General features: G+C 36.2%; 1 protein-coding gene across 1 annotated transcript in view; it reads left to right on the forward strand.

Annotated features, from left to right (window-relative positions):
* Nucleotides 1-608: 608 nt before the first annotated feature.
* SNRPG (small nuclear ribonucleoprotein G) overlaps nucleotides 609-13,987 on the forward strand; it is a 46,027-nt gene continuing 32,648 nt past the window's right edge. Inside the window, exon 1 of the mRNA XM_090384233.1 lies at nucleotides 609-735. Within this exon, the coding sequence (XP_090240359.1) occupies nucleotides 704-735 (32 nt within the window). The 5' untranslated portion in view covers nucleotides 609-703. The remainder of the gene's footprint in view (nucleotides 736-13,987) is intronic.

Raw genomic sequence — 13,987 nt, forward strand, 5'->3', positions numbered from 1 at the left:
GTCAAGGAGATGTGGCATATGCAAGAAGTATCGACCATCGCGATCATAGTGTCAACCACCGGTATGGTACCAAAGACTCTACATAGCAGCAATAGGTCTGCCAGAGAACACCTACATGGAATTCCAGAAAGTCGCAATCCTGAACACCTGTAGGACAGTGAGAGATTTTCTCGACCAACAGTAAGACCAGACATTACAACCACCCTGTGTACTTGATAGCGGTACCCGTCACGGAATGGAATCCCTCAATCAGGGAGAAATAATATAAGAGGAATAATAATGATAATAATGATGCCTCCCACACTACCATCGTAGTTTCTTAAGAGTTATCTATAGTGTATCTACACCGATATTATATAGGTAGAAATAAAATATACGTCTTACGTTGCATAGTGAGTCCAGTTGTGGCTTTAGTGTAGCTGTCAGTTCTCTTCGCTCCACTGGAGCGAAGTTGCAACTGGAGACCTTTGCAACTGATTAGCAAAAAATTCTTAGTAATCTGTGGTTGTTGCACTATTGAATTAGTGACTTTATTAGCCATTTTGGCTATATTTGTTCGGATTTACAGATTTGGTTTCGTAGATGGCGCCATGAAGTGAAGTAGTCTGCGCAGGAAATTTTTTGACGCCGGTCTTTGTTACAGTCAGTCTAAGTGTGGTTGTATTTTACCTATTGTAATTTTTAATTTTGCGTGTTTTTCACAATGAGCAAAGCCCATCCACCAGAACTTAAAAAGTATGTATAATAATATATTTATGCAGTTGAATTTCTTTGAGTGAGTGTGTTCTCTTCGAAACTGTTTCAACTTATTTTTCAGTGCGAGAATTTTTAAGGCGCTATTTGTAGTTCGTGATATCGTCAATATTACCTTTCCTCAATAAATAAACCCCTAATTTTAGTTTTTAGTTTCCTCATCTAAATAAATTAGAATTTCGTAGTATTGGATTTCTCTGCGTATACTTGATTCACTTAGTGACTTTGAGTTTGCCAACCCAAAGCTTTTGAACATGACATTTTAAATTTACAGGTTACCGATTTAAAAATAATAAATATGTACATATATCAAGGCTGCCAACAGAATCCTGTTTCTGTAATCGTATTGGTAATTATTTTTATATTATAAAACTTCGTGTAACGGCCAACTAAATACAGGGGCAATAAAAAAAAGGCGGAATTTAAAAATTTTTTTTAATATATTTTTTGTAACATTTCTCTGGCATTGTTGAGGTTTGTGTTAACTGCCTAAGGCGTGGAAGTTATTAATAATATTCCGGAAAAAGCAATCTGTATTCATATGATGATTTACTGTTAACTGAAGTTTACCATAATTCATCTGCAACGAAACGAAAAGGAGTTGAATTATATCGAGTCAATTTCAGCCAATTTCTTAGGATTTGTTGCACTGTATGTTTATATATATATATATATATATATATATATATACACAGTTTTTTTTGGAAAAAAAATAGGTGCCGGTACTCATTCTTTGCTATCAGGAAAAATTGAAAATTAAAAGGGTATGAAAAGTAAACTAAAAACTTATTTCCTGATATTGTTACTTCAGTAGTAATGTTTTTGGAATAAGAACGACAAATTAATTATATTAACACACAGTTTATTAAGCATAAATTTATTATACAAGTATATAAAAAAAAGTCAAAGGTGAGTCTTATTTAATAAATAAAAAATAATAAGTAAAATGTAAAAATAAGTACTAAGTAAAAATAGTTTCAATTCGAAAATTGTAGATCTCTTAAAGTACCATTTATAACTGACACAATATAATAGCGTAGCTTAATTTAATTTATTTATTATGATACTCACCTTTTTATAATCTGCATTGATGTTGGAATAAGTTAGGATTTAATAACAGAATTAAAATGTGCGCAAGGAAGTAGAAGTGCACGTCTTCGTCCTTGGTTGTCAATGTTGAAATTTGAAACGATTTTAGTTATATGGTTGGAAACAGAAGGCCAATAGCCATAACAAGTGGCTTTTGTTTTACACGTCTTCAGTTGGCAATGGTAAACACGTGTATTTAAGAAGACTAGGTTCCCGTGATGCTCCTGGATACACGTGGGAATCTCAGGTGCATGAGATTCCAGACCGGTGCTATGTCATAGGGTAGTTTGGAATTTAATACTTGAAGAGTGGAATGGCGGCGAAACCATTCTATAACTAGGGCTTCATATTGGAAAATTAACACACGTGCTTACTACCACTACAATAGCTTTAGGACGGGACAGTCCAATACTGAATTAGCAACACATGTTCAATCCCACAACCACACCCCCTTAGTAGATTCAGCCATTCCTATTATCAAATTAAAATCCAGTTTTAAATTTTCCAATATGAAGCCCTAGTTATAGAATGGTTTCACCGCCATTCCACTCTTCAAGTATTAAATTCCAAACTACCCTATAACATAGCACCTGTCTTGAATCTCATGCACCTGAGATTCCCACGTGTATCCAGGAGCATCACGGGATACACTTAAATACACGTTTACTCTCATTCTACCATTGCCAACTGAAGACGTGTAAAACAAAAGCCACTTGTTATGGCTATTGGCCTTCTGTTTCCAACCATATAACTAAAATCTTTTAAAATTTCAACATTGACAACCAAGGACTAAGACGTGCACTTCTACTTCCTTGCACACATTTTAATTCTGTTTTTAAATCCTAACTTATTCATGCTAACATAAATTTAAAATTATCATCCAATTTATTCCAACATCAATGCAGATTATAAAAAGGTGAGTATCATAATACAATGAAACTTCCCTTTAACGGACAGCCATGTGGAATGAAAATGTGTCCGTTAGAGAGGTGTCCGCTAACAAGAAGTCTGAGAGAGAAAAAAAAAAAAAGAAAAAGAAAAATCGTTAAACGTTTAATGTAAAATTAAATTAAATTATATACAGATTTTGCACAATATTTTTGTAAATAATAAACATACAATTGTGCTATGCATATTATGACTTTATCTTAAGAAAAATACATACAGTAATCACTTATTTTCTTCTGCACCTTCTTCTGGCTGATAATTTTGTTTTCAACATTTGTTTGGAGTGAAGAAACCATCGAAAGTCCTTCAGTATTTTCTTCAGCTGCGAAAAACACTTTTAAACAACTGATTTTGTATGAGCGCTTCTTCTATTTTCATCGGTGGTTCGTCGTTAATATGTTCTTCGATAGAATGACCTCCTTCCATTTCTTCATCCTCATGAGGAACTTCTTGAAAAATATCGATGATAATGTCATTGATATCTATAGCACCATCTTCTGTAGTGAGGTTCGAGTCTATATCTTTGTAGCCAGGGTCACTTGTAGCTGAAGTGTCGTACATTATCAATAGATGTTGAAGTTCTTGTTCTTCTTGGTGCTCCACATTGCTGTTCACAACTTCAATTTTTGCATTTGAGAAGCCAGACTTTACAAAACAGTTCATGACAGTTTGTTTTCTAATTGCGTTTACTGAAGAGGAAATCCATTGAATCGCATCTAGGATGCTGAGTTTCTTTGCAAGGTCACTCGCACATGTTACGTCGTTCATGTTTGCAATGAGATGTCTTAAAACATGTTTTCTGTAGTGAAGTTTAAAATTTTTTATTATCCCTTGATCCAAGGGCTGACACTCTGCAGATGTGTTTGGTGGCAGAAAAACGATTTGAATGTTGGACAATTCAGTGTGCGGGTGAGATGCAGCATTATCCATGAAAAGAATAATTTTTCTGTTTTGACGAATCATGTTTTGGTTAAAGTGACTTATCCATTCGCTCATGATATCTCGTGTCATCCACGCTTTTTTATTAGACTTCCAGTCAACATTCAAAAGATTCAACTTTATGCCCTTGAAACAACGAGGATTTTGTGGTTTTCCTATAACAAGAGGTTGTTCAAAGTCTCCCAGCATATTTGTACACAATAGTAGAGTCAAGCATTCCTTAGAAATTTTTCCGCCCTGGCACTTTTTGTTTTTTAGACTCATTGTTTTTTCAGGAAGAGCTTTAAAAAACAACCCTGTTTCGTCACAGTTGTAAATATCCTTAGCTTTAAAATCACGACATAAATCTTCCAATTTGACGGTCCACTCTGTTACAACCCCAGTATCAACAGATCCACCTTCACCACTTACGGTTTTCCAAGAAATTTTATGCCGAGTTTTGAACTTGTCTAGTCATCCCACTGAAGCTTTGAACTCATTTACTCCCATAGATTTCGCAACCTCCAAAGCCTTTTCCCTAATAATAGGCCCATTAATGGGAATTTTTTTAGCATGTTCGCAACAAAACCACTCATACGTAACATTGTCAATTTGAAGTCCAACAGTTTTCGTTAATGATTTTTGAACCTGATCATTTCCGTGTTGCCAAAATTGTTTGAGCAGTTCATTTTTTTTCCCTTTAGGATGTCGCTTACCTGCGTCTTCCCGATTTTGAATTTTGCAGCGAGATTGCAAACACTATTTTTTTGCCGATCATACGCATTAATGAGTTCGACTTTATCTTTTAAAGTTAAATGTTTACGAGAAGACATTGTGCACTTCACACGACACTGAACAAAACTGAAAACTGAAACTGAAAAGACGAAAGGCTGACCATATTCTCCCCCCGCACACACCGAATTCATCAGAAGTTTTACACGTGCCTTAAAATTCTTGAAAAAGGGTTTAGAGCCGCGACGTAAACCTTGATAAAATTCAGAGAATCGGAAATAGAAAATAAACACACGATTGAGGCAATACGTGGAAGAAAAGTTACTAGAAAAAGGGCTGTGAGCTCTCCCGCAGTCCGTTATGGGGAGATCAAATTAAGTGCTAATCTAAACGAAACAGTGCAGATTGCCTGTCCACGTCCGTTACAGAGAAAGTCCGCTAGACAGAAGCTGCAAACACGTTAAAACCAATAGAGGTGAGTTGGGGAATTTGAAAATGTCCGTCGTAGAGAGGTGTCCGTTAGGAGAAGTTTCACTGTAAATTTAATTAAGCTACGCTATTATATTGCATAAAAATAATTTCATAATGAAGTTTTATAAAATATTTCAAATTTTTATTAAGTTCTCATCCGACCCAATATGCCGACTTCTTTTCTTACTGTTTGTGTCTGTTGCTGGATGACGTTTCCGAAGCAGCCACGAATCAACGTATTTTGCTGGGTCGAAGCGTGTCAGCGGCGGGCCTACAATTTTAAGAAACAGTATTGGAGAAACTGTTTTTGTCATCATCGAAGCTCTGGTTGGGCTGACAATCAGATTGATTTGTGAAAATCCTCGTTCGCATTCACTTGATGAAACTGGTATCCTACTCATAGTGTGAACACTATGAACACTACTCATAGTGTTCATTAAATTCTTCAATTCTTCCGAAATCGTCTTTTCAATTAGGTATTCCCGAAACCCACGAATTGTATCTCTTTCATTTAACTGAAACCTGTTTGATAATTTTCTAATTTCATTTTCACCAAATGTCACTTGAGAGTTAATACGTTCAGGCCAATATGTCCTATCAAGTAATTGGGCCGATGCTGTGAAATCACTTACTATCAAGCAGTCTGCTTTCTACTAATTGTTTCAAAGTCCTGCAGAAAGCCTCTGGATCGATTGGAGAATAATTTCTGTAGTCTGTCCCATGAAGTGAAACTCCTTGAAATCGTAGATTTTCGGCAGCTTTGGCAGCATTTCTGTAATACTGTCCTGGAACTGTTTGTCTTTCAAAAAAAAGTTGTACAATTTCTATTTTTTTATTCGCCCTTTACAAATCTATATCGCGCTCCTGCAAGTCCAAGCTCAAGTCTGATAATTCTTGAAGAGCATCACACATTAAACCTGTCTAATATAAAGTTTGTAGTCGTAATTTTCTTCTGCAATCCTTCATATATATATCTTTCTTTTTGGTCCCGCATAGTCATTCTTTGCTTCTTGAAAATGATTAATAATGCCTCATAGTTATTCCAAACAGCCGAAACAGACCGGAAGCTCGATGCCACCCATTGTATGCTTAAAATTCTGCCAATTTTTAATAGTTCAATATCCAGCAAGTTTGTGTACACCTTCAATTCTCTGGCATTTTTTGGCGACGAGTTTATGCATGACATAAGCTTTATCAATAAATACTTTAAATCTATCGATACCTGCAACGGATTTCACAGTATCACCAACTGATAGTTCTAATCGGTGATTAGCGCAATTCCACCTTTTAAAGAAAGGAATTTTTGTTTCATTAATTTCATAACACCACTTTTACTACCCATCATAACAGCTGCATCATCACATGTGACACAAACTAAGTGAGTTTTTAAATAGTTTTCCGTCATACTGTATGACTGAAGACAATTGAGCAGATTTATGGGAAATCTCATTCCACAGTCAAATATACAAGTTCGAACGTAAACGATCAAAGCGGATTTCCTACTCACCGTGGTTGGTTAGCCAATTATCAGTGAAATTTTACTGTTCGACATAACAATTTTATTTTCCAAATTTTTTCTCATTTCATCACTAATGTGGTTCAAGATGTTAATGCAAGCGTTTATTGAATGAAGAATACAACCCATGTCAATCCCATTGAATTCCTGTAGGTCAGTCTCTGATTCAAAATTATGAAAAGACTGATGGTGGCCACCTTGTATGCGGTGCGAAAAGTTTTGCTGTTATTAAATTTTTGTAAACTCTTTAAACAGATTTTCGTGGGCCCTTTCTCAGCTTCCACAAGCAGTTTTATAGCAGCTTTATGTCCCGCTGTTTCCTTGTGATCGAAAATTTTCTTTCTTAAAGACAATAGCTGTTGCTATCTGCTTTTGCTAAAATAGGTAACTTCATTATTTGCCCATTCCTTAGAAATCTTCTTGCCCATCTTTTCCACTCCAAGAGTTCCAATTTGTTTACATAATGCACAGCCAAGTCTCTTATTTTGATAATTTGTCCAATTGCACAGCAGTCATTTTTTTGATCAACAGTCCAGCAACTTGGCCAGTCATTTATGTCAGTCATCCCTTGCTGTTGGATGTGGATACTATCAGGAACAAAAGCAGTGTTTGACACAGTTTCTGTAATTTGGCCTTCACTCACATTTTCACTTGTTTTTAATTTCTTAACTATGGAGGGTGAGAAGAAACTAGTAATTCTTTTTATTTTGTACTTTACGGTTCAAGATAGCTTTTTTTAATATTAATTCACTTACAATCTCGTTACCGCACGGGCAAATAAATAAAACTGTTGCGTCTGAATTGAAAATGCACAAATACAAAGTTGTGTTGAACAAACTTTTACATTGTAACAAAAGCCACAGAAAAATTAGGAAATGGCATTTCCAAAGGGGGGGGAAAGAGTCAAGAAAGAGGTACATGAGTTTTCCGAAGTGGGTGGTACTTCTTAGATGAACAGAACACCTGCGAAAGTGAGATAATCCCCAATAAAGTAAATCTACAGTCGGAACCTCTATATAACTAAGTCGATTGTTCCTTACAAAAATTTGTTAAACAAAAATTTCGTTATAAAGAAATACGACCTTTTCCACAATGAAAAATAATTCAACATTCAGAAATACAATAAAAGATGGTAAATATATTTTCTAACATTTCAAAACAATGTAATAATACAATTAAGATACGCTTTTTTTTTGTTGTTTTTTTTTCATACGACATGATGTGCACAATATTAGTACACTTAAGAATTATTTTTCAAAATATTTGGTTATCTTTTGTTGTATACTGTATTTACTGTACATCGATGATTTAAAAAATTTTCGCATTTGTTTTAACATACCTTTTGTATTCTCAGGAACATCTTCACACTACAGGCCACGACGAAGTTTCAAAAGCTGCCGACATTTCATGTTTAGAAGGTTTAATACCTTTGTTATCAATTTTTCTTTTCTTGTCATCGATATTGTCATTAGCTCTTTTGAACTAGTTCTTAAATTTGAATTTTTTTTTTTTTCTTAAAACTCCAAAGTGTGGAAGTCATCGAGGTACTGTAACCATGTAACTAGAGAGATGAAAATTTACAGAAGTATTTACGGGAAAAAAAACGCTTCTGCGAAACAACAGTTGATTATTTGTAAAGAAAACCACTCTCTCCTAATTCCCGAAGAGGGCGCTTACAGTAGAAGGTTGACCAGAGCCCATTGTTCGCATTGGGAATACCCCTTGACCAGTGCAAGTTCTTGGTATGTGGGACAGGTGGTCGGATAGGATTTACGAGTATCACTAAATGGAATAACCCCTTTAGCTCTCTTAATTCATGCAGCGGCACTAATTGCCTGAAGGCCAGAAGTGTGAACAGTGCGTACCGAGTCTCCCTAATCTGTTTGTTATATGAAAATTTTTTTTCACTCAACCAAAACTATTTTAAGTTGGTTAAACAGAGGTCCGACTGAGTAATTTAAAATTCCAAAATTGGTTATAGAGTTTTATATAGAAAATATCTTAACAATAGACAGTGAAAAATGCAAATTTAGTTAAATAACTTTAAACGTATGTATTTGAATAATGGTTAAACAAGTAAAAAAAAAAAAAAAAAAAAATACTGAATATTTCAAATTTCGAAATGCACTGTACGCAAATGTCACACACTGTTAATAAAGGTGCGCCATACTGTTCCGTACCATTTTAGTAGCTTTTTAAATTTTAATCTCCAGTCCATTTCTTCCTCTTTTTCATTCCATATATCGCTCCCAGTGTATACCCTATTTTCATTAGACTTAAACCAATTAAATTTAATCTACGTGTTTTACTTACAATATTATATATATTAGTAAATCGGAATGTCTTATAATGGGGGATTATAACTTCCCAGATATTGACTGGAACTTGTGGTTGGTCACTTGCACACTAGTCAGACTTTTGTGGATTTATTGGATGATTGTTTTCTGCAGCAGCATGTTCGAGAGGCAACCAGAGAAAGTAATACTCTTGATCCGGTTATCAGCAGTGATCATTCGTGTATTAAGAATTTGCAGATAAAGGAACCACTAGGTGGCAGTGATCACAGTGTACTGATGTGGGATTTACTTAAAGATTTAATTACCATCAGGGGTAAAGGAAAGGGTTTTTGCTTCCGTAAAGGTGAGTACAGTGGTCTCCGACAGTTTTTAAATTCTGTACAGTGGGATAAATTGACGATGTTGCCAACAGTAAATTCTAAGTGGGAAGCATTCAAGGAATTAATCGTGGAAGCTACTAAAAGTTTCATACCTATTAAGAAATATTGTTCAAGGTTTAAGCCTAAATGGTTATCTAATGAACTAATGAGACTCGTAATAGAGAATAAAAATGCATGGGATGCATATAAATTACCAAGCGACTCAGAAGCCTGTGGCAGATATAAGCTAGCCTGTAATCAGGTGACAAAGGAGGTTAGGCAGGCGAAGGCAGATTACGAGAAATCCTTGGCAAAAGATGCTAAGAAAAACAGCAAGACTTTCTTTACTTATATAAACTCTAAAAGGAAGGGGATGAATCTGATTGGTCCACTTGAGATCGATGGTTCGACTGTTGATGATCCTGCTCACATAGCAAACAAACTGAATGAGTATTTTGCATCTACATTCACACGTTAGGAATTATTAAGGTTTGAAAATGGCAGAAGGTTTCAAATTGTAGCAGGATACTTAATGATTTTGTAATAACTGAGAGCAAAGGGGAAGAGAAATTGTTGAAGTTAAACGTAAGAAAAGCACCTGGGGCGGATGGGATCTATCCAGTTATATTAAAGGAGGCAGCAAAGCAACTAAGCAAACCCTTAGCCATAATTATGAGAGCATCCTTGGACTCAGGGGAGGTTCCCACGGACTGGAGATGTGCAAATGTATCCCCAATTCACAAAGGGGGATCGAAGGGTGACACGAGTAATTACAGACCAGTTAGTTTAACTTCTGTTCCAGGTAAAATAATGGAGTCGCTGGTTAAAGATGCATTGCAGGATCATCTAGACAAGACTGCAGCAATAATTCAGACACAGCATGGGTTTGTTAAGGGAAAGTCTTGTCTGACAAATTTGATAGGATATTATGATGTGGTTACAAAGGAACATGGAAGACTATTGTACAAATTGGAGCAGAATGGTATTAAGGGTAAGTTGAGTTTTTGGGTAGTAAATGGATGGCCAGTGCTCAAAACAGAAGGAACTGGAAAGTTGCTGGAGAGGCCTTCATCCTGCAGTGGATTGAAAATCCACTACAATGGATAGGAGGATGGTTGAGTGGGAGAAGACAGAGGGTGGTAATCAATGGGTGCTGCTATTCTTGGACTAATGTTATTAGTGGAGTCCCACAGGTTTCGGTGTTAGGTCCACTGTTGTTTTGTATATTTATCAATGATATTGACGAAGGTATATCAGGCTTAATGTCAAAGTTTGCAGATGATACAAAGGTTGGCAGGGTTGTTAATGACAGTAATGGCAGTGTGCTTCTGCAACAGGATCTAAATAATTTGGGCAGATGGGCTGAGAAGTGGCAACTGAAGTTTAACCTTGACAAATGCAAAGTACTGCATATGGGTAGAAGTAACCCCAGAGAAACGTACCAACTGTGTGGTGCTACACTTAAGGTGGTAGAAAATGAAAAAGAACTGGGAGTAATATTGCAGTCAGATATGAAGTTTTCTGAGCAATGCAGACAGGCTGCTAGGGCAGATCATGGGGTTTTGTCAATGATATATAGGAATTTTGCTAGCAGGTAAAAGGAGGTGATTATCCCTCTGTATAAAGCAATGGTCAGGCCACGCCTTGAGTACTGCGTACAGGTCTGGAGGCCTCATTTTAGGATGGATGTAGATTTACTTGAGCATGTACAGAGAAGGGCAACAAGATTGGTGAGGTGAATGAAGCCTCTCTTACCAAGAGCTGCTTAAGTTCTGCAAATTGCAGTGGCTGGAGACTAGGTGCATGTGCGGTGATCTGATTGAGGTATATAAGGCCTTGAATGGGTTGAGCACGCTGAATTCTGATGGGATCCTTCCACTTGTTCAGATTACGAACCTAAGGGGGCATAAATTCAAATTAAGAAAAGACATGTAGATTAGATGTGCGGAAATTTGCCTTTACCCAGCGGGTGGTTAATTGCTGGAACAAACTTCCATCTGTCATTGTGGAAGTTGATAGGTTGAATAAATTTAAGGAGGAACTGGACAGGCATTTGGAGGGAATGGTGTGATTTTTTTTTTTTTTTTTTTGGCTGATGCTGCATAAGCTCATACACTTGCTTTCTTGCATCAAATGCCACTGCTACTTCTACTACTACACATTATGGCTTTAGGGTACATTTTGCTAATGCAGTGTCCCTGATCCATAAGCTATATTACTTATTATCTTTTTCGTACAGGCACTTCCCCCGTATGTTAATTAGCTTCTTAGTACCATTATTCGTTACTATTGTATATATATATATATATATTTTTTTTTTTTTTTTTAATATAGTCTAAGTATTATATCTGTTTAAGTTGTTAGTAATGGAGGCTCAAGTTGTAGAATACAGAATCTACTTTGAGGTATAGTTATTATGGGATATGGTGCAGATCAGTTCTGGGTTAATTTAATTTATTTATACTGATATACCTATTAAATATATCAATGCATTTTGCTTATCATGGATATATATAATCTAAGTATAAAGAAAGACAAATTTTAAAATTCATATTGGTTGTGTTGCTCCAACGGATATTTTCAATTGATTTATATTTTTAAAAATGTGTATGGGTATCAGCTATTTCCATAAAAAAAAAAAAGTGTGTACTGTCATATGTGTATTTCAAGCATCTGTGGTGAGTATATGCTTGGCACACCCAAGGTCCTTTTTCTTCTTTTTCTTGGTGATTCCCTTCTACTTCTGACTCTCTCTCTCACTCCCCCAGGTTAATTCACAAATAAATTTACATATCAGCAGTAAATGTATTTTGTTCAATATAACAAGGAATATTTGCAAATGACATCTGCAACTTAAAATGTTTATGTACATAGTTTTTATTGAAAATTATTATTATTTTTTTTTCTAGGATATTTCCAGTATATCAATGTGGGATGGGCCAATTCTATAAAAAAACATAGCTTTCCTTTTTGGATATGTTCTGTTTTAAAAATTAAAGTGAATAAGTAATTAATGGGGAACATTTATAAAAAATATCACTCTTTTTTATGTATTTGTATGTATTTTTCGCACATTCAAGAGTTCTTGCATTGAATTTCTTTTTTTTTTTATTTTCCAAGAAACCCTGCAAAAAAAAAAAAGATGAAACAGTAGTAGTAATGACAAATAATACAAGAAAGTAAGCGTACATAATATCAGCCAAAAAAAAAAAAAATAAATAAATAAAATAATAATAAAAATAAAATGTACACAGTGCACCTTCTATACTCTCCAAAATGTCTAGTTCCTCCTTGAATTTATTCAATCCATTCACTTCCACAACAGATGGAAGCCTCTTCCAACATTCAAATACCTGCTCGCTGAAGGCAAACTTTCACACATTTATCCTGCAACTGTCCTTCCTCAACTTGAATTTATACCTTCTCATGTGCAGTCTCAGTAAGTGGAAGAATGCCATTGACATTCAGCTTACTCAGTCCATTCAAGACTTTAAACACTTCAGTCAGATCTCCGTGCAGATATCTAGTCTCAAGATGCTGCAATTTGCAGAACTGAAGCCTAAGAGCACTCTTTTGTTCCCTTCACCAGTCAGGTTGCCCTTCTCTACACCCATTCCAGCAGATCTATATTATTCCTAATTTCAGGCCTGTAGATTTGTATACAGTACTCAAGATGTAGCTTAACCATGGCCTTATGGTGCCTCCGTAAACAGGTGGGCAGGAGCAGCAGTACGTACCACATGCTTCTTTATTAGACCGGGGTTCCAGCCCATGACCACCAAGTATGGAGGATGCGGAAAGGTCAGGGAATGACCACCGCATATCCCCGGAGCAATATGGCCTCATTTGCTAATGCTCCTAAAAAAAAACCAAATAACAAAATAACAAACCGTGTCCTTATACAAAGCAATGACCACCTTATCCCTGCTAGCAAAGTTTCTGTATACCATTGACAAAATCCCATGCTGTCCTGGCAGAATGTCTGCACTGCTCAGAGAATTTCGTGTCTGACTGCACAATTACCCCCAGGTTTTTTTCATTCTCCACTACCCTGAGTGTAGTAGTACACAGGGGTTACTGCTACCCATATGCAGTACCTTGCATTTGGCATTGTTAATTTCATTGGCCATTTCTAGGCCAATCAACAGAATTTTCCTAGATCTTGTTCCAGTAACCCACCCTGGTGACTTGTTAACCACTTTGCCAACCTTTTTATCATCTGTAAGCTTAGACGTTAAGCCTGATATCCTTCATTGGTATCATTAATAAATATTTAAGACAACAATGGGCCCAGCACTAAATCCTGGGGAACCCCACTAATAACATTAGTCTATGAAGAGTCGTGCCCATTGATAGCCACTGTCTTCCACTTAACCATCCCTTTATTCATAGCAGTAACTTGCCCTTAATGCCACATTGCTACAGTTTGTACAGCAGTCTTCTGTGTGCAACAATATTGGCTGAGAGGTGGCAAATGAAGTTTAACATTGACAAATGTAAAGTACTACATATGGGAAGCAGTAACCCCAGAGTAACGTATCAACTCTGTGGTACTACACTGACAGTGGTAGAGAATGAAAAGGACCTGGTATTAGTGCAGGGGTTTTGGTGCAGGCAGATATGACGTTTTCTGAGCAGTGCAAACGGTCTGCAAGGGTAGTTCATGGGGTCTTGTCAATGATATACAGGAATTTTTCTAGCAGGGATAAGGTGATTATCCCCTTGTATAAGGCGATGATCAGACCACACCTTGAGTGCTGTATACAGGTCTGGAGGCCTCATTTTAAGAAGGATGTAGAGTTGTTGAAACGAGTATAGAGAAGGGGAAGGGCAACAAGATTAGTGAGTGGAACAAAGGGTTGCTCTTAAGTTTTGCAGATTAGTGTTTGGAGAATGGGCACCTG

Source organism: Mastigoproctus giganteus, chromosome 11 (assembly GCF_048544385.1).
Source record: "Mastigoproctus giganteus isolate SK-2022 chromosome 11, ASM4854438v1, whole genome shotgun sequence".
Lineage (NCBI taxonomy): Eukaryota > Metazoa > Arthropoda > Arachnida > Uropygi > Thelyphonidae > Mastigoproctus > Mastigoproctus giganteus.